Source organism: Atractosteus spatula, chromosome 1 (genome assembly GCF_055471065.1).
Source record: "Atractosteus spatula isolate fAtrSpa1 chromosome 1, fAtrSpa1.hap1, whole genome shotgun sequence".
Classification (NCBI taxonomy): domain Eukaryota; kingdom Metazoa; phylum Chordata; class Actinopteri; order Semionotiformes; family Lepisosteidae; genus Atractosteus; species Atractosteus spatula.
This window is the reverse complement of record NC_142706.1, coordinates 66,767,814-66,794,850: the sequence shown is the minus strand read 5'-3', so window position 1 is coordinate 66,794,850 and position 27,037 is coordinate 66,767,814. Positions and strand designations below refer to the sequence as shown.

Sequence of the window (27,037 nt, the reverse complement as noted above, 5' to 3'; positions counted from 1 at the left end):
TCATTAAGCAGAAAGTTACTGACCGGTCCCTTAATTGTCTGGTAATGTTAGATTCCACAAAAACAACATAACTGTCTTCTCTGTAAGTTAATTCATTCAATCAGCTCAAAAGCTGGCAACAGGTTTGCATGGGGAGGGGTTCAAAGAGGAAGTTGATTTAGTCCCCAGTCACTGCAAGTTTGGAGCTGTATTTGCTTCTAGGCATTCTTCAAGCAATAGTTAAAATATGGCAATAATCCCATGTATTGTTTTGTCAAATTACTATTATTACTTTTATTCAGCTTTAAGCCTATTTACCTCATCCCCGTTCACGATACAAACGACAGGAGAATAAAATCCTCTAAGGTAGAAGGATAAAACGTTGAAATTTACGGGATCAACTCGTTCACTTCTTAGAATTTCAAACTATACCTCTGTATGTCCCTATGTAAATAAGTTCAAAGCTTATCCAACAGCAGATGCCTAGCGGGCTGGAGGCAGGGCTAGGGATGGGATTTTGGGTGGGATTGTAGGCGGGGTTATGTCAGAGTATAAAACATTAAACCATGAAGGTTTCGAATTTGTTTAGTTTCGGAACAGTGAGAGTTTCTGGGTTTCTTTCAGTGCTGTCAACTGCTTCAGTTAAACCATGTGAGAAACGGAATAACTGCATCGGATGTAAAGTCAAGGCAAACACATTTTCGTCTAATCAACTCTTGAAGAAAAAAATGAATAACTTTCAAGAAAAGAGCATTAAAACAGTAAACCTTTAAAAGAAGAGGGATTATAATATAATTTAGAACATCTTTTCTATAAAACACGAACTTTACTGTGGGCTTTGCTGACCGGGATTGGTGTTTGTTTTTTATGCAATATATTTTGCATTATTTATTTTTTAACCTGGTGCAGTCGCCGCAATTGCTACATAGGGAACAACCCTATTTTTTCAGGATTCCGGTGGGGTTTTCTTCCTTTTTTCTGCTTTGCAAGAAAAATAACGTCTGTGGATTATATATATATATTTTTAATAATATTGCGAGAAATAACGGATAAGCGTGTACTGATAACTTCGGTAATTGTCATTGTCAGGAGCTGCTGTTCCTTTCCAAATGAGAACAGCTCTCCGCTTGCCGTCAGGTGTCTGCTTCAGAGCGGTGTGGGAGGCAAGGCACTAAATATTGGCTGACGTCTTATTGCAAGCATTTCATCTACCTTCAGGGAGGACGGGGACTCCTAATTTCTTATACGGTTGAAGAGTTCTGGAGGATTTTTGGATATAGCTGCAGACCTGCTCATTCTCGCTGTTCGTATAGCATTTTGTTGACTTGAAGTTGGATACAAAGCATTCTGTACTTCCGACATTCAGTAACGAGATGATGAATGTATGAAGAGAAATCACTACCGTCTCTTTTTATGTCCTGCGCGCAGACCTCTCGTGTGTACGTTTTGAAAGTCCATACAGTTTACAATAATCAAATAACATTTCGACCTTAGCTGTACAAGGCACAAGACAGCAACACCAGCGTTTTTAATATATAGTGTGGCGAACTTTTTTTCTGTGACTTAACTACTGCAGTATCAAAGATCCAATCAGTCAGTGTACTGCACTTCTGTTGCCTGAAGAAGAAGTGAATCAAAGAAGTGACTTTGTTTCAAGAAAGCTGCTGTGCTCTCACAGGCAAACGACTTCAGACCTCTGCATCGAAGTGCTTAAAAGGAAAACCTCTTGTTTTCTCTTCATCTCACTTGCCGGTGGTTTCTTAGAATCTAAATCTGTATTCCGTCGTGTGATTGACATTGTGTCTTGTGAAACGCAGACCTTCATCTAGCTTTGATTGCGCTCTTCAAATCGCCCAGAGATCATTTACTGCTGAAAATGCTCGTGTATCGTATCTTGTCCCTTTCACTTGGGCTGTTGCTGGTTGTTTTAAGTGTAGTGGAGCCCCAGCCGTGCCCAGCTCCATGCTCTTGCTCCGGCACCACGGTGGACTGCCACGGACAGGGATTGCGCAACGTGCCGCGGAACATCCCCAGGAACACCGAGAGACTGTGAGTACCACTGAACCCGAGCGATTATTCATTTTTTTAGTACGGAGACCACCAGCAAAGTTACTGAACAATATAGACCTGGTCTTTTCGACTTATTTAGATTGCCAAGTTTCGAAAGAAAAGAATGTATCAATGTGAGGGTTATCGTCTGTTTGGGGTTTTACAGAAACCGCATCAATACGCGGTGCTTTATCATGGTTTATCATGGTGTGTTACAGTGACAACACCGATGACAGAATACCTAACGCAAAGATAGTTTGGGCTGCCCGACGAGAACTGCGTTAAATATACTGTATTTAAAGAATCGTAAATATTTATTTCAGCCACTCCGTTTTCTTTGAATATGAGAAGAATTCACAGTAAAAAAATGCAGGTTAGCTTGAGTTCTTGAAAAATATTTGGCACTTTTCATACCATTCTAATGCAACCATTAGTACTAATACCGTTTATTTTAATTGATAAATAATTGAAAACTGTTTATTAATATAACGTAGTAATGTGTAAATAGTATCTCATGCTAAGTTTTAATTAGCATTAATACTAAAAGTTTTCTGTTACTGACGGGGAACATTACATTGAACGAAGACACACGACGTAGTCTGTTAAAACATGGTAGTAGTCTGGAATTTCTTTTTAAATAAACCCAACAAGGGATACAAAATCAATTGCAGCCCTTTTAGGAGGGTACAGAAGTGTTCTGGGTTGTAAATAACCATACACAATACGATGCCGCTGTTAAGTGGATCAGTAAGAATTTGGGAGATTTCTATGACGTCACCTTTAGCACCTTTCGTGTGGTATCTCCAATTTTCAGTGTGTGCGATAAAAGCGCCTTACATTCTACTCATTACGCGTGCGGAAAGCTAGTGTAGGGAACTGTGTGCAGTCGACCATGCATGCGCTGCCACTGTTTACAGGCATTAGATATGTTTACGGACGCGGTAGATTATTATCCAGGGAGCTTCTTTTCCGTTTCTGAAGTTTTGATGCTTAAGCCTTTTAAATAATTGAAACGGTTAAGATACACACACAAAGATATTTATATATAATGACGAGATGAAAGATTTATCGGGCTACCCATAAAGGATTTAACACTTAGGAGAGTGCAAAAAATAGCTTCAGAAATAAAATAAATAAATAAAATATGAATGAGTCTGGAGACAAATCTGGATTCACTATGATAACCACGATGAATGCTAGAGTTCTGAAGTTGGTTTACTGTTCTGCTTGTTGTCCTGGTTTTAAATTTCCTTAACCCCCAGAATCGATAGCACTTGCAAGCATGAAGACGGTCGTGATCTTTTGACAGAAACGTTGCTCTTGTTTTTATGCACCTTTTATGATTTTCACTGAATAACTAAACTCACAGCAACGAAGCTAATTTAAAATTTCAACATCTTTAATCCTCAGTGATCCGGTGAAATACATAAATACTAAACAAGATTTCAACAATGTTTAATTTAAGGCTATTCTGAGTTCATTTTGATCTATCAGCTGTGAAATCACAGATCTAAAAGTTAATGTATTAACTTCCACAGGAAGAAGTAAACCGAAAGATATGTGTATACAGGCGTACAATTGTAGTCGGAAACTTTTGACATCACATGTACAGTATACAACACAATCAGTTTTTATGCACTTTTTATTCAAACATACTGATTTTACCTATGGACAAAGGAATACAGTATGCTGAAGAATTTAAAACTGAACTAAAACCCTGAGGGATGTTTCCTGCACTACAGTTTAATAAAATGCTTTTTCTACTTAAAATCTTTTAATTCTGCTTATGCCATTCTTTACGTTTACAAATCACATTGCATTTTTTAAAATCTGCGCAGTGAGGTATTGAATTTATTTCATGGGTTAACATAAATATATACAGTTTTTCTACCCATAATATGTAATATTGGAAAAAGACCAAATAAGTTAATTTTTCTCTTTCTGTGTCTCTTCTGTTTCAGAGATTTGAATGCAAATAACCTCACAAGAATTACAAAGTCTGATTTTGCAGGACTAAGGCATCTAAGAGTCCTGTAAGTTTTTTTTCTTACTTTCTGAATAAATAATCTGTATTATCTTGTGAAATTAATTTTATATTCTTATTAAAGCTAAAGAAATACATATTATGACCCAAATCAGTGGTGTCGTTCTTTTCTGGTGCTTCATAGTGTCAGCCAGAAAACAAAGCATAGGACTAGGTTTTCCAGATTTGCTACTGTGTGGTTTTTGTGGTCAAAGTGGCTGCTTCTCTAATTCCTCTTCACACAAGCCTCTGTCGCTGTTGAGTGACAACAGTCTTTGCTGTGGGAAATTAGACCTGTAGTCTAAGACTGGTAGAGGCATTGCTGAGATCATTCAGGTGGATGATGAAGGTGGGGAGTGGGGCCAGCACTTGAGTAAAAGAAGTAATTTGAGGTGTTAACTGGAATCCGGTTCACGATGCATTAACTGACCTGCCTATCCTGCTTTTCCAGGCAACTCATGGAGAATAAGATCAGCACGATTGAGAGGGGAGCATTCCAGGATTTGAAAGAGCTAGAAAGACTGTAAGTTCTGTTTATTTAGGTTTTTAAAATAAGTAGCGATAAAGCAATCCTGTGCACGAAGTCTACGTTACACAGGGACAGATCTTGTAATTAATCATTACACATGTATTTTCATTGTTTGTTTTTCATTACACTTTGTGATTTTACATGAAGAATGATTTCCATCTCTGAGCATTTTTTTGGGAAACCACAGCTGTTGGCTAAGAGCAAATATTTCATATTTTCTTGCAAATAAGCTGTGAAAATTCTTTTTGTTTGCAATTGTCAGGTCCATTTGATGTAGAGACATTGTTGTCGGACAGCCAGTTCATCTCCAGGGAACATTGAATTCTAGGAGAATTTCTTAGGAAACTTGAGTTAAGCTGTGAATACAGTCTTTCAAATGTATTTTACTCTTGCACCAATGTTTGTTTTTGCTTTAAAATTTAAAAAAAAATTCTTGAAAGAAGCAAAGTGTAAACAATGTGAAAGATTTCTCATTTTTAGTTGTATGAACTCGTACAGTTAAGAGAGAGACGTACTGCAATATTTATTTGCTTAAATCATTTCTTGTGATCTGGTGCAAATAACTACTTTCTCAGAAGTCTTACAAGCTTTTCTTTTTTGTTATGTCATAATGTCTGACACCAACTCATGAGAAATCCTATTCATCTGGAGAGAATCGACAACGTAGTAGTTCCACAACAAGCAGCAATTAGAAGATTAAAATATTTTCTGATACAGTATGAAAGACTTTACAGCAAAAATCTGAAGAATCAGTTCTTTCAAATGCATAAATCCCAAAATCTCATGGTAACTATATAATTCACAAAAGCAGCCTTTTTTCTATAAACATTGACACTTATCTAAGCACATTAACTGTAATGTAGAAATCGGAGTTGAATTTTTGCTGGGAGACACACAAAAGAAGCAGCTAGAGGTGCTCATATTATAACAATTGGAAGCTTAGGAAAGAAGTGTCGTAGGCTGTCTGCACATGTTGATCGATTTGGAACGCTTTATCGTCTGTGTTATTTCTTTTATAATTGTATGATCAAAAACCCAACCTAAAAGATTTACTGCAATGGTCTCACGTTGAGAAATGAAACTATTTCCTTTCTGAAAAGCCAGGCTGTGGTTGGCGTGACTAATTCTGTCAGGTATAGACTATTGTAACGCAACGGGGGCTCAGGCGGGCGCCCTTGCCGCATCAGGTCGGCCCCACACCGTCCGGGGCTCGAACCCGGGACTTCCGCGTCTCTCTGCAGCGACCTAGCCCCGTGAGCTAAAGAGAGATCTCTCTTTAGCTCACGGGGCTGGGTCGCTGCAGAGAGACGCGGAAGTCCCGGGTTCGAGCCCCGGACGGTGTGGGGCCGACCTGATGCGGCAAGGGCGCCCGCCTGAGCCCCCGTTGCGTTACATTGGTGTCAGAAGTGGGATGGGATAGCCCTTCGCCGGGGACGGCGATTTAAGCGGGGGAGAGTGTAACGCTTACGGCCGTCAGGTACTGTGTAAGAGCCGGCGTACCAGAGCAGGTGACGTCACCGCCCTTCCCTATGATAGCAGGACTACAGCTACTGGGCTGGAGAGAGATCTCTCTTTAGCTCACGGGGCTAGGTCGCTGCAGAGAGACGCGGAAGTCCCGGGTTCGAGCCTCAGTCGGGATGGGGCCGACCAGATGCGGCAAGGGCGCCCGCCTGAGCCCCCGTTGCGTTACACTATGCTATGGATCAGGCTTTGACAAAAATACCATGCTCTTCACTTTTAATCAAGAATATGGCCCAGAAACTAATCCTTCTTTGTTCCGAGTGAGAATGTAATACTTTCTTTACCACAAAGAATTGAAGAAAAGGAGATATGAACAATACTAATTACAAAGGCTAGGGATATGCAATATGTTTTTGCATTTAGTTGGAGTTGTTTTAAGAAAGACTTTCTGTCTAACACAAATGTCATTGCTTTTAATTATACTAGATGATTGCCAATTTTGTCTTTCTTTTTAAATGTGGTTTAAGCATGGAAATGATGTAAAGCAGCCAAATGAAAGCACAGGACATTTTAATGTGGTACATTATTCATAAACTCTTAGACATTGTTTACAGTTTTAATCACGCAGAGACATACAAATGGTATACAAATCACCAAACATACAAATGCCTCTGTGTTTGTATGCTCGTATGTACTATACCATTTAGATTTGTCCTCTGTCCAAACTTTTGCTATGTGAACTTGCCTTATTTCCTAATTAATTTAAAAGTCATTTTTCTGCTGATATCAATGATATAGACTTACTATTTGAAACAGATATCAAAGAACACAAAACTGCTGGAGTATGCAAAAACCTTAAGAATTTGAACTACTTGTTTTGGGGTTTAATTTAAATTGTGACATCTCAGATTAATAATATCTAATCACGTGAACTTAATGTTTGCTTTTTTTCTGCTTTCTCTGATGCCTGTTTGTACACAAATTTCAATTCAGGTGCATGCATCCAAAGACCAAGAAACATGAACAGAAACAGTTATAGGTTTTGTTAATAGTTTGAGATCCAAGGACATATCATTTAAATCTGCAATGTGCCAAGCATCCTATTTTTAGAGCTCTTTATTTATGATGAACCTCACTATTGTTTATTCCTGCTCTAAGTGGTGCAGACAAGGCATTCCCAGGGGACCACTGTAGAGCTCCTTAAGCTGTAAAATGTGGTCTTTTTTTACTTTGATATATGCAGTTCTCATTGAGGTTTCTCTGGCCTTATCATTAAAATTTTACAGTACATTATATTTGATAGTAGATTCCTTATGTGACTTTTGTTGTTCTTAATGATGCTGGCACTAAGAGGAACTGGTCTTATCTGGTGTGCTATTTATGGATATTGTAGCAAAATCAAGATCTTCTTTCCCTTGTGTTAATTATTCAGTTTTTTTAAATAAGTTATCGAAGTGTCTTGGAAACTGCAAAGGGAAATGTGCCCAGAGTTCCTAAAAGTTTTTCCTGTTGTTTAAGATGTGTATCAAGTAACTCACATTGTTTTGCACATTTCATAGGTGAGGTCATTCATAGTCTCCAATAGTTTTTGGAGTATTTTATTTAAATTCTTTGAGCATTTGTAATGTTCAGTACATTCATTTTACAATCTATGACCTCTAATTTCATCTAATCATGGGGAATATTCCTCTCTCATTAGTGACCTCTTTAAATTAAAATTAAGTGGTGTGAAGCAGACACATAATGATACAAAGAGCAATAAAATAATCTTTATCAAGAATACATTGTAATATGTTTGAAAATAATTACTAGTTTGGTTTGGGATGATATTCTCAAATATACTTATTTATACATAAGAAATTATCACTCAGATCTCATCTCATTTGTTCACAAAGTCTGTTAAGTTTTAATATTTTTATATCAATGACATTTTGACTTTTCAGTACTCAGATAGCCACGCATACCACTGTTATTGCAAGATAGAATGGAAAAAAACGTATGCCCTTTTACATCTAGTCTAATGTAACACTTTGTCTCAAATTATACAACTTTCACCCTGCCACCAAGATCACATTATTAATCCTACACTTGATGTTTGATTCAATTAGTATAATTTAGTTTAATTCAATTAATTAAAATAGAAAATTTTAATTGTTAGATAATTTGTGATTGCTGGCTAGATCAGTGTTATGATTTTCCTGTTCTTTAGTTGCTGAAAGCTCCGTAATTAATGGTGTTCTCAGCTTAATGAAGTTCTAAGGGGACTGACTGAACATTGTGCTGTGATGGAATTATGTGGAAAGACTGGTTGTTGAGCAAATCCAAACACTGATTGTTATGCATAGCTGTTTTGTAACTGTCTTACTGCCTTGGTAAGTTGCATTTAGAAAGTTTAAAGTTCATATGGTCTTTCAAAGTAGCATCTGAATTAAGTTTTAAATAATATTTTTGTACGTGAAAGATACTATACTTCTAAACACTCTGTTTAAGATATGATGGCATTCCTTAGGTTCTGCCTTCAGAGTTTTCAACTTTTTTTTCTTTAGTGACTTTTTAAAGGACCTGTATCATTCTGAAAATCTTTTTTAGGATCTCATTACCTAATCAAAAACATGAAAAGACACAGATACCGTGAAATAATGTTTATATTTTTGTTTTTTCCCCCTTCACAGTTAACATCTTTGTCACCACAATCTTAAACACTCTTAAGAGATAACTTGTGATATGTTGTGTGGAGACCCATGCAATTACTGATAGTACTCGTAAAACACAGTAATCCTGATCTGGTTGTTTGGTAATCTATTTACATTTAGCATACTTTTTAAATCTAACACAAAGATACTTTTATCATTTTAAAATATTCCTTTTGGGCTGTAAATTTTGTTCTGACTTGAGCATGGGATGCTAATGTGATCTTTTTTATTACTTTTAAAGTAAATTGTGGAGAGAAGGCCTGTTTGCACTGTAAAGACCTTTTTACAAATTCCGTAGCTGGGTTGCTGTTTGTTTTTCCCACATCTGTTTTTTTACCCATCCTTTGTGACAGTGTTTGCTAGATGCTGGCTTCTTACTTTGACTTAAATTAGAAGTTCAGATTGCATTGATGTTTCTTAATTTTAAAGTGACAGTAACAGTTCTATAGGGTGTTTGCAATAATATGTTAATATTTTTATTAAAAGTTTATCCAACTTGTTGCAGGGCACTTTTAACTGTTGTTTAAAATATCATTTACTTTTCTTAAAATCATATTCCTCTAGGCATTCGTATCCTTGCGAAGGATATGGACGTTTATAGATTTAGTATGATAAAATGAAATCAGTTAAGAATTTTTAAAACTGTTTTACTATAATTATTTCTTCGAACATTTTCACATATGTTTATATTTTTTATTTGTTATTCCCAGGCGCCTGAATAGGAATAATCTACAAGTGCTGCCAGAACTACTTTTCCTTGGAACAATGAAGCTGTACAGACTGTGAGTTCAAACCTTCTCTTGTTCAAAGGATGTGGTGTTACGTTATTTATGCCATTTCTTGAATTACGATTGCCAGCATTGTTTTTAATTAGACAATGCCTCTAACCAGGTAAATAATTACATCTTCAACTTTCTAACTGTTGTATGAGTCCTTGTTTTATTCTAATTGCTTCTCTCAGTACCCCTTAAAGGTATAATTTTCTTTCTGCAAGCTTGTAGGATATAGTTGTAATTTGCTTCATGCCTTTTACATAAAAACATAAATCAAAGGTAGCAATTGAGTTATGAAGAGATAACCTGAGGCGTTTTAAAAGTTTAGGCTATGGCTGAAGTAGTGAAAGTGGATTTCTTTTAAATAATTGTTACCTGGGATCCTAAGGAGTGTTGGACTGTGTTAAAAAGATGAAAAGAATGCTGGTTATGTAGGCGTAGTTGCGTCCCAAATTCTGCATTTTTCTGTGATGTTGTCATGACTCAGTTGAAAATGCGTAAAAACCTTAGGGTACGTTTTTGTAACATAAACTTTCCTGGGACTTAATAACTTTCCCTGTAATAGGTCTTCATATTTTCTTACTAAGCGTGGTTGAACACTAGTTGAAGCTGTGTCAAAAGTGTTTGGTTTACTTTGGATTGACTGAAAACTAGCGTTATGTATGTGGGATGCTTATAAATACGACTTAGTTTTACAGCGGACTTTTAAGTCTGTTGTTATAGTAGACACATGAAATGCAGCGAAAGAAGTGTATTCATGGTTTGTTGATTGCTTGTTTCTTTCTCAGTTGATCTTTGAAAAGATGTAGGCATATACAGAAACACGGTGTATGACTTTTCCATTAGAAGAATAAGAATGAAAACAGCCATGTTCTGCCATACGTTTATATCATTATGAGTAGGTAGTGTTTTCAGTGCTTTTAAATTTATTGTATTCATTAATGAATATTAAAGAAGAAAAATGTAGAATGCAGCATATGAGAACTTGTTTTTCTTGCTTTTTTGTTATATGTAAATGTATAAATAATATTTCAACTAATGAAATATGTTTTTTTCTGCTAAAAACATGCATTTAATTCTCTGTTGCACTCATTGCTTTTTGACCAAAAATCAGTTCCTTTGTGTCAAACTAATTTAGGCGTTTAGAAACACTTTAAAGAAAGCCTTCCTTTTCCCTGTGTCTATGGGATTTCACTCTGCTCTTTCTTGTTTTGAAATGTGCATATATAACTAGATATATAGATCAAAACTGTGAAGTTATCATTTTATTTCAGTTGTAAACTCCTGGAGTGTCTTAAATTAAGTGTGTAGCCCAGTTCGTATTTGTAAATGAATGCAGTATTTATTCAATGTCAGTAGATGGCAGGGTTATTTGAATAAATTACTGTACTAGTTACTTATTAGGGTAATTTTAGTCATTATAAGTAGCCTCATTATAAGGTGATTATGTTATTTTATTGTAGTAAATGCAGTTCAATGTTTTGCTATTTGTTTGAACTTTCAGCTTATCTAGATGACTGAGTAAATGTGGAAATAGTAGCTTAAATATCAACAGTTGTCTTTGATTTTAATCAGACATAATTAGAATTCAGCCTGAAATATGGTGTAGGCTACACAAAAGGCTTCTACTTTATTTTTTTCTGTACAGTACTCTTTTTGTAATAGATTTAGTAGCACAATTTCTGACTGTTTCAACAAAATTGCACTGAAAAACAACTGATTTTTAAATTTTACAAACAAGCAAGAGAAATGACTGGATAAACTAATTGTAACATATTAGTGTGAATAAGTGTGATGATCCTCAGTCCTGTTCTGTGAATGAGAATATCATACTTTTTACTTTATGACTCTGTAGAATTGCCAGCATTTATGGAAGAGATGTATTTCCATTTAACAGTGACACAGATGTTGGAAGAAGTCAGGAACAGATGTTTATAACAGGAGAAATATGGAAATGTTATGACCTTTGTAATGAGTATCACACAGTTCCATACTAATTCAGTTTTGACGTACTGACATCAGGTGCACAGGCTGTACTTTAAGACCCTGAAGTGATTTAGTGTATAGATGGTAATGATCAAATTGCATTGAATTAAGTTCATTAGCCAGTGGTCTTAATGGACATTATAATATTACATTTCTTTTTCCCTAAGAATTGTTTTTTTAAACAAATAGAATTAAAATATGTACATAAAGAGCGTATTTTTCTTGAATCTATAATAAATCAGCATCGGTAATAATGTAGCAACTATGTTGCTTTGGAGTAGTGTTTCATGTGAGATATTCATATTCAAACATTAACGTATTTGGATTAACAGATTGATTATCCATCCATCCATTTTCTAACTGTTGGATATGCATTATTAATAGATACGGTTGCTGTTAGTGGACTTTTATGCCTGCTGCTGTTTCTTTTAGGGCTAGCTGGTAGGTTGTTACAGGTTTAGCTCAAGATACGTTCTTAGAAATGAGAGTATTGTCACAGCTGTGTTTGCTGGAGCCAGAGTTTGTTCAAATGGCTGTGTTTTTCAGCGAGTCCATTAACAGAACTCTGTAAAAATACATCAACTTTGTATAAGTGAATGGGTGGTGCAATAAAAGTATTAGCACTAGCTGACAATAGAAGGGAACAAAAAGATGAAGGATTTGATGCCAGCAGATTTAAAGCTACATTTTGCAGCTGGTCTGTATTACATGTAATACATATATGTCAAATCACAGTTTGCTGTCTTTAATGTCTTTAAGTTTTGTGATACAAGAGAAACAAGAGACTTATATGCTGCTGATTAAAGCACATTCTTCTCATTTCACTGAAGATCTTTCTGAAGCTGAGAATACCTAGCACTTGTGGGTGAAAGCAGTATTTGCTGTGACCTGAATATCAGTTTCCAGTGACTTGCCCTGGTACCTCTGAAAAAGTACAGTTAACAGCCTGCTGGGCGCTCATCTGAGGAAAATGGATTGTGACTGCTTAATTCAGGTTTCTGGATCACAGTTCATTGACTGCTGCTTGCTACTCAGCTCTCGCCGTTCCCTGCCAAGTGGTGGATTCAAATTGCTTGAAAATTGTCTGGATAAGATATCAATAAAACTGATTTGCACACACGTGTGAATACTTGTAAAACAGAAAAACACCAAAACATAAATTCAGACATCAGGAAACCGAAAACAGTTTTACTTCTTTAAGTTCAAAAGAAATCCAATGAAATGTGTTTAAGAAAATGGACAATAGATGTGTAGTAAAACTCTATTTTGGTTTGACAGCAGACGTCTGGCTCAGACCACTTAATGCTTAAGATGAAACTAGAATGCAACACGGGGAGTCTTTACGAAAAGTCCTTCTGAATTAATTTCTGCCAGCTATGACTTAAGTGTGGGGCACTGAACATGTCAGATACCATAGTTCATTTCTTCATTTTACTCTTGGCCTCTGCCACATTAAATCTGACAATAGCTACACAGGAATTGCAGGTTACAGTTGCTACGGTTACTCTTGTCTTGTCACATCGACATCATTACTCATCCGGTAAGTTGCCATGATAGCTACCGCTGCTTTAGGGGGCTGGGAACACTCTGAGAGGTTTTTTATGCGAAGGCTGAATAAAAGTAAGACTTAATGTCTGTCATATGTATTTTACTACCAGATACGTGTGAATTGTTTGTTATTATTTATTGAGCAAGTGCTTTGTTACGTACTATTCATCTTTAAAATATTTTAAATTGATTGCTGATTTTGAATTACCATTACTTAAGGTTTGGCGGCGTTTATCTTATTCCCTTTCTGACAATAAGAAAAGGTTCTCTTGTGAGAAAATGAGAGTCCCATTGACTCCTGGTTAGTTTGCTTTGCTGCTTTGACATTTACGGCAGCTCTAAATCTCCTTCTCTCCTGACTTTCAGATAATGGGTTGAAGTTTTGGTCTCATTGCAGCATATGTAAGCTTAATGTCATCAGTAAATTATCTCTACTTAACTGCTGTTTATTCTGGAGAAAGTGATTATAGTCAACAAAATGTGGAGTTACAATGACAACAGTAAAAAAGTTGGAGAGAGGTTTGCTGAAGTGTTGCTCGATGGGAGAGACACAGTGAGAAGCTGAAGAACTTCTTTAAATAACATAAGAAAGCTTCAACATGCTTCCATTTGCAGAGATTTATATAAATTGTGTGCTCTCATAATTGAAAATGCCTTGTAACGAAGATCTGTATGGTAATGCAAATCTAAAAAATCTTTGTGTTCTTAACTGATCTATAATTTCCATATGTATTTGCAGTGAAAATATTTTTTTTGACTTTTTTAAGTAATTAGGAAAGTGCAGGTTATTTAAATGTGTAATTATTATGAAGACAATTCAAATATTCTATTTAGTAAATTCACCAGTGTTTTCTTAATAGCATGTACTATTGGTTACTGAAATACAGTTACAAAAGGATAAATTACTGGCAAGATAAAATACATTTATCAAAATCACAGAGCCTTGTCTTTATAATGAGTGTCGGAGTGGAAGAGATTACTGCTTCTTACTTTTATTTTAGTGAACTGCGTCTCAGGCCTACACTAGGGCCGTTTTATTATTTTTTTTAAATGTAACCCTCACAAAATGCATAGTTTGCCTCTTCACTTCTTATGCTTTTTGGTTTGTTTCAGTTCTGCATTCCAGTGCAGTTTGCTTTGCCAGCTCTGTCAGGTCCTTCAGTTGTGGCAAACCAGCAGTCATCATCAGGAAGTGGTAAACACAAAGACAGGCCACTGGGGCACTGGGCTGACAGCAGCCTACCACAGCAAGTACAGTGTAGCAGACACAGCAGCAGGAGCAAGCAGTTGCCAGGTGTTTCTCATTTAGGTTTTATGTCAAAAAAGAAGAGGAGCTATAGAAATTCCCTGCGTGACATAAGTCGGTCAGGAAATTAGTATTTAAAAGAAAGTAATCTGAAAAGGACCAGGGGAGATCAAAGTAGCCAAATGTCTGTGTAATCTTTTGTCACCTAGGATGATAGCCATACATGAAAAATGTAAAAAAGAAGCTTTAATCTCATGTAGTACCTTAGGAAGCAAGTTAGAAAAACCTCATACTTTCAATATTTACACGTTTGTTTCAGAATTCAGTTACAGTAATCCCTCTCTGTATGGACAAGCACTATCCGAGTTTTCAATTATGCGAGCTGTAGTAATTATTTTCCATTTATGGAGTATGTTTTTTTCTTCTGAATTGAGAAATTTACTTGTTATTTATCGTTACATCTTAACTTTTTATAATAAAGGCTTGTGTGTGTACTAAGTGCATATAATACAGAGTACAGGACAGTACCTACTGTTTATGCATTTGCTAACAACTGTAACAATGTACCTACTGTACTGCAGGAGTGTTGTTGTTTTCCTACATGATTTATGCATAGGATAATGACTTTAAGCATGTTCCTTGAATAATTAACCAGGGATTGTATTCTTTTCAGATTTCTTTACCATTCTGTTCTGTATTAAGCTGAAATCTTGGTGTTTGCTGGAACATTTTTGAGTTCTGGAACCAATCTGAGATTATAACAAAGAAAGTAATGGGAATTAAATTTCCATTATATGAGTTTTCACCTGAGAGCATCTTTTGAGGAATTATTTAAACTTGAATAACGAGGGTATAACATTATAAAATATGTTAACACACTACGTTTCTTGTTTTTTTTTTTCAGCTGTGTTGCATTATTTCCTGAATTATCCTTACCTTTCTTATTGTTTCCAGTAATGAAAATTTAAGCTGTTTTTAATGCAGAGGAATGAGGGATTATATTTAAATGATGATTAATTGCATATCTTTTTACAATATTTAGGCATGTCTTCTTAGTTGCTTACAAAACACATTCTTAATTTGTGCTTCCTTGCAAAGAGTGATGCACCGGCTGTAAATAAATTCTTTTATTTTGATAATTTGACAAGCCAATGTGTGAAATTAGAATACCTCTAGACCAGTATGTCACTTTGGCATATTACCCCTGGGCATGTTGAAGTTCATCTTACAGCTTTTCTGTTTATTCATTTTGATGAATCACACCACTAGATTGCACTTTTTGTTTGTGTTACCCGTTGGCACGAAATACAATACATAAGCACAAATTAATTTAGTGCACCCCTACGTGAGAAAACAGCACTGCTTAGCAGCCATCCTCAACCCATCACCACCACCGCTGTAGCAGCTGATTGGTTCATCTTACCTGTGGGAGGCTGACACCTCATTCATAGGGCCAGGTGTCACCCCTTCGGCCAAGTGAGTTTAGGCCAAAGACATTCTACTTGCATTGGTTTACAGGAGTTACCTCATGCTCTTTTTATTGGTCTTGACCCATTTCTTCAAAGACCCCTAAATTATTATTTAAATAGTATTAATAGTATTATTAATATGCAATCGGTCCTTTAGAAAGTTTCTATTTCAATAGTCACTTACAAATCTCTCAGACGATTCTCAGTTATTTATTCAGTTGTTAAGACATTGAAGGAAATATTTATCTGACATGCACTGGCTTGTGAATCTCCTTGCTATTCCTATTTTTTTTTTTGCTGTTTCCCGTCACTGATCGCATTACATTACCTGTGTGACATCTAGAATAATTTCTGTATATTTGAGCTTATGCTGTTGTGAAATGGTATTGTTGCAATCAGCTTTCAATCATTTTTATGGCATCTTTACCAGAGAGGCTGTTATGTCAAAACTGATGATTCATCTTGGTCTGGTTCTAGGAAAACAAATAGGGTATAATTAGATTGACATATAAGTACTCAGTCATGAAAGAAAACAAAAAACAATTGTCTGTTTCAGTCCTTAAAAATGAAATGTATTATTGAATACACCGTTGCTTTGAATTGATTCATTATTTATTTAATCTAATTTCTTCTAAATGAATATCCCTCCTAAGAATCTAATCAAACATCAGTAATAAATCAGTGTTAACCTGAAGATGATCAGACTTTGATAAAAAACAATGGAAAGGAAGTATTTTATGAGGGGTTTTTGATAGTCTGTCTTCTTTCTGATTTTAATACCTTTAAAAGGAAGGTTGAAATAAAAAACAACAGAATTGAATCAAACACAAATAAAATGATAATGTTGATCTTTTGAGAAAAAAATAAGAAGAATCCTTGGGGCAAAAAATTCTGACAAATGATTTTTTTCATCTACTTGTTAAGATAGCTCAAAGATTGGGCACATTTAATATCAACGTTATGCATCTGTCAGTTCCTTATTCCTGTAAGGTCACCTGAAATAAAAAAAGGCTTTCAAAGGCAGTTTGCTGATGATTGATAGTAGGCTACTGCAAGCTATTTCTGAGCTGGGACAATTTTGAGACAAGCTTTTCAAATAGAGACTAGATGAACTGACCTATTGTTGTCAGCAATCTAAGAAATTAGGAATTGGATTTTGGTTTCATCTTAATTGAATCATTTTCTTTTCAATATGATATTTTCTAGTTATTGGGTAGACTGTGTCACAGCTGGGCTTTCGTCACATATCACATACACTTTAATAACTGCAAGATGCAAGGACAGCCTGAGTGTACAAGATTATTTTGGGCCCAGAGGTCAAAACCCCAGAAGCAAAGCAGTGGTTTGATCAGTTTTAGAAAAAAAAAAGGTGGATTTTCCTAATGGAATATACTGTACAGTATGAATTGAGAGTTACTAGATATATGTTTATCATTAAGTGTTAAAGTCATCAGGTTGAGTAAACGTTTGGTTTAACTCAAGTATGACCTAAAAATCATCAAAGTGCTTATATAAAAAACTTCTTATTTAATGTGTATATAAATAATATGAAGTATTATATTTATCATATATAGAACGTAAAGGGCTGGAACAGACATTTAGAGAACATCTGTGAATGAAAAAGTCTAGGTTGCTGGACATTTTAATGGAGGACACCGTGTTAATTAAAATACAGGAGGTAAGTACACAACACAACAAGAATAACGATGAAAAAAATCAATACCGAGGCCACACAATAAAGTATGCTTTCTCTTCGCTGAAAAAGATTAAACCTTGAAGCAAGTGAATAGCGGAAGAAAGACAGCAGAAAGGTTGATTGCTTCCCCTCCTACGGCTCCAATTGATTGAAAAAGCTTTAATTCAAGTTGTGTTTGTTCTGAGTCTTAAACCATCAGAAATTTCCTTTTAGAGTGATGGAATGCACTGTAAGAGGGGGAAAAAGCGAGGGTAAAAAGTCAGTGCAGGACTACAATTGTTCCTAATCCTCACAAAATGCTGCAGAAATTAAGTTTGCTCTTTATTGGCCTGAGTGTTACCTAGGTCACTGGGCGATGGGAAAATTGGACTGCAAGTTGAGTAGGTCTGATCTTTGTTTTGTGTCTAGATGCTTAACCTTGGTCGTGACAAGTTGCCTTACAGAATATTGTGGGAACGTTGTTGGAAATTGTAGTAATGGGACCTCTTATTCTCCAACATTTACAATACTTCTTATTGTTAAAGCAGTGACTAGGATGAAGATAATGTGATTTGAATTACAGAATAATTGTTTAAGGAACAGGTTGAAGGAGAAAAAGGCATTCTTTTACTTTTTTTGTATGAACTGCACTCTACATTTTGTTGACTTTTAAGTCCAATATATAATGTCTATACCTAGCAAATAAACACACTTTTGCATTAATGTTGATTATTGCTTAGACATGATTTTATTCATTATTTTCCAGTACTTTATTAAGGTGTTTGGAAAATACTTATATTATCAATCATAGTCACATTGTGAGACAATCAATTGATTTTCCAAATATTTTTGCCTTGGAACAAAACACCGTAAGGTAATAAATGAGCCGTTTGGTACACACTGGTTATACTGGGAATCCCAAAGTATTAGTTATCATTGGATCACTCTTAAATGGACACTTTAGAGTTTCCAATCAAGCCTAACTAAGTTGTAGGACACTAGAGTACCCAGAAAAAGTCACATGAACACTGGGTGAACATATAAACTTCACACAGGCAGACACCCTAAACTGAAATCAAATTCAGGAAGTGACAATCAAACACCACCAAAACAGCTGCAAACAAATAAGGTATAAATCTAGCAAGGACACAATAGAGGTAGGAGAACAGAAATTTAATGGATGGGATTATATTAGGAATTTCTGTCCAATAATAAATGGACAGGAAAACCAGAGAATAAACTAATTTCCCAATTAATTACAATTACAGTAATTACAGTGGTTCAGTAATTATGTTTATTCATTGTCAAGATATAACATTAGAATAGAAACAATGAGTTGGAGAATGACAAAACTGTTTCCTCAAATATTATTTGCCTTCTTTTTTTAAAAACAAGTGTTTTTTGCCTTCTTTTGTAAAAAATGTTCCTCCAGAACACTTGAGTAATTGAGAGATTTCTCTTCATACATTTGTTTTTTCTTTTTGAAATCATAAGGATTTCTGTTCAAATGCAAGTCAAAAATATTTATTCTGTTATTTACTTAGGTTTACAATTGTGGTAAAATATTGACTCTAAATTGATATTAAATATTGCCATTGACCTAACCTTTAATTTGTTATTTATTATTATAGAAACCTTTTAATCCCTCAATTTTGGTAAATTTTATATATTGTTATTACAAGTAAAAATCTTAACAAGCATGGTCACAGAAGAAAGACAGCAAAATTGCAGCAGTCAGTGAATTTTTGTTTTGCGTAATGCTATTGTTAGTCTTCAATAGCGAATAACTGTGTTCTGAGCTCCAATAAGTAATGCACAAATGCTGTTTTGTGTTTCTGTTTGTTCTGTTTCATACAGTGGAACTGATTTTTTGTGCTCTCAATGCTGTGTTGCATTTGAATCTCGACCCCCACTGGTGAACTGTTCTTAATCAGACACGTAGAATTCTGTACACTGCTTGTGGGTTGCTCTGAGCTACAGAAGCCAGAACATTGAAGTTCCTTAACACAACAAAGTGGCCCAGTGACCAGAGTGCCAGTACCGAAGAGCTTCCTCTTGAAGTAAGCTGCCTAGTGTGACAGAGGAGGAATTTGGCAGCTTTGATGTCTGCATCCACCCAGACTACTGCAGTTGCCATTTAGATAAATGTTTCCTTTGTGAAAACAGCAAATAGCCTAACTGATTGAGCGGGCTATTCCAGATAAGTGGAAAATAAACGTATGCTGCAAATTGATGGTCAGATACAGTAGATTGAATAGAATATGAAATGTCATCTTGTTTTCAATCCACCTGTTGGTGTTATTTTGATTTTGAGTTATACTCAAATCAATACAGAATCATATACACAACACAGTTTTTCATAAGGTCATGTAATAAAAGTAATGCCATTTAACGTCTTTTTGAATTCTTATTGATTCTTTTTTTAGCCAGGGGATACAAAAATGTGATAGTTAATTCTAAAGCTACTTAAACATTGTGTGTGTGAATCAGATGTTTCTAAGGAGGTCACACCTTTTTCTTCTGATCTGCTGTTATCCCATAAGCTTTCTTTGGCATTAACGTTTCAAAACTGTTATTCTTTGTTTTATACAGGTTATACGTAAGATAAGGCTATGTGCTATTCAGTTTTATTGAAATAAAAAATGGTGTTTTCAGCAGAAAGAAGCCCAAACCTATGTGCTACCATCTCCATGTTTTATTGTAGGCTGATCCTGCAGTCTCTTGTCTAGTTTTCCTCTGGTACACTGTTCCCTCTTGGAGATAAAAAGTACAATCATGGTTTCATACCTCCACAGTAATCTTCTCCATTGCTCTTTTGGCCAGTTTTTCTGGTTTTGTGCCATTCTAGACATTTTTTGTGGCTTGCTCTAAGGCTTTCAAGCTATAGCTCTCGCCATTTTACCAGTTTCTCAGACACATCTCTACTGTTTCCTTTGATTTAGTGAGATTTGATGTGGAATTGAAATCAGCAGCAAGTTAAGTAGTGGTTAGGAAAGAATTAGCCTTGGGCTTTTGAGTGATCACCCTGTCTTATGTTGAGTTGCCTTTTCTCTTTCTGCTTCAACCACTTTTGTTTGTGTAACTGCTAAACAAATGCTTTTTGTCTGTTTTAGTTTGCAAAAAATAATGGGCATTAAGTTAATTTCACCATTCTGAATCATTTTTGTCTGCTGAGTATGATTTTGGTTGTCACTTTTTGATGTAAAAAGCATAACCAGTAAAAACCACAGAAATATTCCTTTGTTCCACATTACAAAACATGCCAAGGCTATATTTGATGAAAAGGTGGTGTATGTGCTTGACCATATATCAGTTATGTGCCATGTGCCAAGGTTTTCAAATGGTTTGCGTACGTGATCAGGTTCTTTTTGCTGAAAGCCATTTTATCCAGATCCAGGCATTTTGTTACAGAACTTTATAAGGAGACATTTACATCTTTTTGCAAGATATTAAGGCATTTTAGCATAGAACAATTACATTGTTATAAATTAGGTAGGTAAAGTATGAAGTTCACCCTGGATATAGTGTTCTGCAAACTTTCTTTGATGTAGTTTACAGGTTTATGGCTTCATTTTCCATTTTCATTCTGTAATATTAATATGTTAATTTTCTAATCAGAAATCTGCAATGACGTGTTGCTGCATTAGGGTATTTCACATATAATGTTTTATATCTAAACTCTATTAGTGTTTAATTGCTTTCACTAGGTCAACTCAAATTGCTTTTACATGTTGTCACAATCTGCCTTCTGTCGTCAGTAGCCTCCACACAATTTTACATTTGTGCTTTCAGATTAGTATGGTCTCTGGAATGATGAAGCATTTCCAGATCGATGAATTGTGGTTAGAAGTCTCATGCTAGGTGTTAAAATCTGTGACTGCAGTGGGATGAGAAGGAGAATCTTAACACAAGTGCTGATTGAGGTGAACTGTGTGCACTGACTTGATGGACAGTGCAAACAGTTCCCCAGTGTGTTGATATCCCATGCTGAGAGCAACAAAGCAGTGGAATATCACGTAAGCCTCAGGAAGTGGCCAAAATCCATTTTATATTAAAAACCTGTTTAGGTCAGTGCTTAAGAACATGGCTTTTAATTAGTGAATGAAAAGTGCCACTGTCTTTCCTCTTTGCTAACATATTAGGTATTTCCTGGCTTCTCTTGGGTAAGTATATCACTAGGCATTGGAAATAAAAAAAAAACAAAAACAAATGAATATCTTTCTTAATGTTTTCCCAAAGAGAGGAAATACAATTAGAGGGTTTTTCTGCTTTATCTGTTTCCTCTGGGTATCTGCAGAATTCTAAAATTGAATTGTTAATTTGTTAATTCAGTTTGAGACTAAGGCTGCAGAGCCTGTTCTTACTGAACTTGTAGTGTGACATGATGCACATTAATGGAGACTGTTTTTTACCCATTAATATATAAATGTACTGTATGTATCTGCTGTTTCGTAAAACAGTATTTGAATTACTATTGTAGGGCTAGCTCGATAAATATTAATGCTTACTCACTTTCTGATTCATTTAAATTACGACTGCGTAAAGGTCATTTGATCACTGCTGGTAGTTCAAAAAAAGTACCTCAGTATAATATATATTCACCACAAGAGTTAAGTGAGATACTTCTTAAGATTAGATACTTCATAAAACAAGTGAAATTTCAAAAGAGTTCTTTATTGAAAATGTATTAAATATTTTGAAGACAGAAAGCATGCTATTCTCAGCTCCCTGCCAATCTAGAATTTAAAATTGTGACTATGCCATTAAAATTATAATCTAAAAGCAAAACCTTTGTCACTCTTGAAATATACAGAGCACCTCAGACTGATCTTTTACTTACATTGAAATCATTCCTTTGTTTAAGATAATAATGCATTGTTTTATTATTATGTTTTTTTAATTGGTGCTTACATAAGGGTTGTGTAAATACTTTATACATTATTTGTATACAGTATAGGTATACATTATTTTTATATGTCAACTAACATGAGGATTTATGCCTTTGTTTCCAAACAAGAATCCTGTAGTTATAATATGTTTCAGGTTTGACCACTAAAGTATTTTAATCATGAGGCCACAAGCCTTGACAGTTTATATTTAAATAAGAAACCCTTTGGTTAAAAGATTTGTGTTGAGGTTATCTGGGACGTATGTTTTTAATAATCCTGTGCATGATGCACTGCATGTGAATGAGTGGACAAACTCTCAGTCTTACATCCTAAGACCTTTACAGTCTTCTCTTTATTGATAAAAAAAATGAAACTGATTTTGCAATACATTTTTGTGCTGTGTATTTTTACTTGAGAAGATGGTAAGCATCTTTGACTTGTGTGATATTTTCACCCCATTGGCTGAGCCACAAGAAAATTGGGTTATTGTAAGAATTACATTGTAGATATTTATAATACTGCAGTATAAATGTCATTGCATCAAAGCTGCTCAGTCACTGTTCCTTTATAAATAAGAAGAGTTGATGTTTTCTGATGTTGGATGATCTTTCTTTGTAGAAAAGAAGTATCTGATATATATTTGAGGGGGGGGGGTGAAAATGACCTTTCACCTAAAGGTATTTTGGAAAGTTCACAGAAAGACTTGGGTTGGTGGCTTATTTTTGTTTTGTTTTGCTTTGTTTTGTTGTTCTGCTTCAATGTGTCTTCTCAGGATGAGGGTCAAAGGTCAGGTGAGATGTGTCATGCAATCCAAAGAGCTGGATAATGAAAATGTCAGGAGTAAGTGGGTAGATGATGGTAAATAGAGCTGAATAAAGCCTTGCCCTTTTACGGATGACAACTAGAACACATCGCTATTACCAGTGGACAAACGAACAAAGGAAGAGGCAAGCTTTATACAGAATGATAGCTACAAGCTGCTGTTGTTTAGGGTTCCTGACCCAAACTTTAGTTACACTTCTTAATATGAAGGCAATTTCCTTTTCCTACTGTGCTGTTCTTAAAAAACTTAGTTGCCAAAGTATCTGCTGAAGTATGCGGTGGGTGAGGAATTTGTACAGAAAAAAAATTGTGGTTGAAAATTAATGGTTATAAAACATATGAATGAATTATGTTATACATACATCTACTGTACATAGAGTTCATCTACAATTGTATGATTTGAATCCGTAGATCAGTAACCTAGTATCTCAGGACTCACTGAGGAAGGTCATACTACATTGATATTAAGAGTTAGAGTTGAATACAAACTCCTCTTTTTATAGTACTTTAAAATATCATTTGTCAAGTTTTAGAACTAAACAAGTTTTTTATTGTACTGTAATACATTTTTTGGACTCCTGCTATGTATTGTAAAACAGCACTACACAGAATAGAGTTTTCATATTAGATTTAGTAACTTTACTTTTTTATGATATTTTTTAAAGTTTATAGAAATTGCTAAATTGTATATTGTAACTCTAAAAAAGGCTTTCTCATGTAAGAGCTTTTAGTATTTGATAAGAGTGACCTGCTTTTTTGCCATAATAAGTAGTGACATTTTAAGGCAGAAAGAAAATCAATACATATTTCTAAAATGAATATGTAAAACAGTAGTTTTTTAGTGCTGGTTGTGTTTTTCGAAAGCAGCATCTCATCACACAAACCTGGATAAGACTGTGATATCTTGTTGGCTTCTGTTACGGACTGGCATCTCCTCCAGGGTGTGCCCTGCCCTATCCCCATTGTTTGTTGGCATAGACTCCTGCCCCCTTGCAACCCTGTATTGGAAAAAGCAGTTAGAAAATGGAAGGATGGATGTTGTCGGCTTAATTGCATTTGCAGGCGAAGCTTACAGTGCATTCTGTTAGTCACTTAGGAATATACAGTCTGTAGGTTTGTCGAAACAATTTAGCGCTTCCTTCTGAGGTGTAAGAAACTGACTAGCGCACTGACTGTTTAGTTCTTAGAGGTAGTATTGAAAACAGAATGTTTAAGGAGGCTTCTGCCCTTGATAATGGAAACTAAGGGTAAAAGAATTACTCCCAGTTAAAAGCTGAGAAGCCACATATAAGCTGAATGTGGCACACCACAGAATTACATTTAATGTTATGAATTTTACAATTGAATGGGCTGTGATTTGTTGGAACAATCTATGTTACACTTTTGGCAGAGTAACACAACTGTAAATGTTACGCTGTTTTTAATTTTTAATTCTTCTCCATATGGTCATATCAAACTTTGTGATTTTTTATTTGCAGTTTTATTGCTATGGGAGTAAACTAACAGATACCAGGAGCATATTGAAAGATTAGGATGCTGGCTCTTCTGTGGAGGTGAACAAATGTTTTTGTTTTTCAAGAATACACATGCTTATGTGGCATCCAGCATTCCTTTTGAATATGAGATGTGATCATTATTATAACAGTCACAAATGAAGAAATCTGCAAGACTGAACTCCTCTCTTGGGAGGTAGGTCTTCACATTCAAAACTAAGACTTTCCCCCATAGGCTAGCTGCAGATGGCATGATGCCTTTGCTTGGAGACAGTCTGTCTGTAAGGATACATCTATCACAGATACCTCAGGTGATTTGAAACAGGTTCTTTGGCAGAGACAAGTGTGATTATGAATAAGTGAAATATAATCCAAAATGGTCTGCTGCTTATTTTAGTAAAAGCCTCCTTGAGTGCCAGGAAGAGTGAAGTGTATACCTTACTAATGGACAACTGGATGGAGACCATATCTGAGAACAAATAGAACAATTTAAGTACATGGTAGAGGAAAACCCTGCACTGTTGAACATCAAGCTAGTGAGGCATCTAGGAAGGTTTGTGGCCTAATGTTGACTTTGTGAGATCTTGTAGAGACCAAGATGCCATCTCAGTTCTGTTATTGACTTATAAAGCCTTTGTCACACTACAGGACTCGACACGACTTCTAGTCGCAGAGCATGTCAAATGTCAAATGCACAGTCCAAAAGACTCGCTTTCCTTCTTTCTTGCAGCCGCATTGTACTTCCGGTTGAGCGTTCATTGGCTGTTGACTGTCGCAGACACAAGAGCCCACCCCAAAGACTTGCGACTCGCTACGAGAAAATCAAACCTGTTTGATATTATCGTAGCAAGTCGCATAGAGTCGTCGGGGCTAATAAGAGGTCTATAACTGAGGCACTGAGAGTGTCACACTACACAACTGACGGTAACAGGTGTGCGCTGCGACCCTCTACAACTGGCTCTGACTTTCTTAGGATTCTGTAAATGAAGGCAATGACTGAAAATCCTAGGAAAAGTTGTGTAGTGTGATGCTGGCTTAATATGTCCTGAGGCAAGTTAGTTCAGCAGACATCTTGTTGCTCTGTTCTAAAAAAAACTATAAAAAATAAACCGGGCAGGTGTGGTCTTCATCGGGAAATTACCAATTACATCTATACTGAACAGAAATTATATATGGAAATGAGGACAATATCCAAGCAATCAATGCATGTTGGTGTGTGTACTGTAGTTTATACAGTTGTTTGGGATAGATGCCAAAAGAACCAGAGAGATTTCCTGAGGTTCATTTAGAAAAACAGCAAATGTAATAATGTGACGCTTCATTTCAACTTTGTAAAACAAATTAACTCATGAAAGCGGAAAACCCTATCCAGGTCCCCCTTTGTTTTTGTTAAATAATAATTGCATACCAGTACTATTGAATGAAAATAAGCAATCATTTTCCCTCAAATCCTTGAATGTCTTTCATCTGACACCTGAACCAAACCATCAGTCTCTTTCCAGTGGAAAAATGTTTTAACTTCCTGACCTGGCTATAAATACACCTTTCCACAGTGCAACTTAAGCTGGATTTATAGACCAAGGCCAAACAGTTACCTAAAGTAGTAAGTATATAATGTGGACAAGTGGAGTAAAACATCTTTTTTCTCAATTTAGAGTGCTCTAAGAAAAAAAAGATCTTGCATAATTTTGCATGTGAGTTGCAAATTGCTGAGACCAGTCTCTTTGGAGCCTTTTGCTATTCAGTAAACCCACTCACTGAGGATTTTGAAGCTGATTCTCTTTTTTCCTGTTAATTTACCACCCACCTGCTGGAACAGCGGTCATCTACTAGGTCATTGTGCATTGCATACTCAACAGGTTATTAACATTTACAGTTCTTTATATTGTTCTTTTAGGAGAAATGGTGGTTTCCATTTTTGTTTATTTCGTCACAATGATGTAAGGTGGTGAATATAGGGTTAATTGTCCTGCAACACGTGCATAAACCACTGCTATGTAGAACAAACATTTTTTGTAGCAGGCTTGTAGATTGACAAAAATACATATATTAATCTTATTTAAAACCCTTGAATGGATTTCTAAGATTCCAGAAAGAATAGATCTTTATCTGTTAGTCTTTTAAAAGGAAACATCATGCTTGTATATTTTTTTCAATTTAAATTTCAACACTTGCTTCAATTATGCTGTTTGTTTACCTAAGGGACTACGTTTTTAGAAGATATCCAGTGAAAAAACTTTCTGGAACATGTTTCCACCCTGTTCTTTAGACTTTAATTTTTTTACTTTGCATGATCATTTGTTGATGTTGCAGTCTGTACATAATTATGCTGAGTGGGTTACCACTTTAGATTAGAGGTTGTAAATGACTAATGCATTTAAATAGATTCTAAATGCACAAAA

At 35.5% G+C, this 27,037-nt stretch overlaps 1 protein-coding gene across 2 annotated transcripts in view; it reads left to right on the top strand.

The window, feature by feature from the left end:
* Positions 1 to 562: 562 nt before the first annotated feature.
* Positions 563 to 27,037, top strand: part of slit2 (slit homolog 2 (Drosophila)) — a 166,617-nt gene continuing 140,142 nt past the window's right edge. Inside the window, exons 1-4 of one of the 2 annotated variants that reach the window (XM_088917790.1) lie at positions 563 to 2,028; positions 3,990 to 4,061; positions 4,503 to 4,574; positions 9,445 to 9,516. In XM_088917790.1, the coding sequence (XP_088773916.1) occupies positions 1,856 to 2,028; positions 3,990 to 4,061; positions 4,503 to 4,574; positions 9,445 to 9,516 (389 nt within the window). In that variant the 5' untranslated portion in view covers positions 563 to 1,855. The remainder of the gene's footprint in view (positions 2,029 to 3,989; positions 4,062 to 4,502; positions 4,575 to 9,444; positions 9,517 to 27,037) is intronic. The other variant, XM_088917782.1, reaches the window with a different exon arrangement.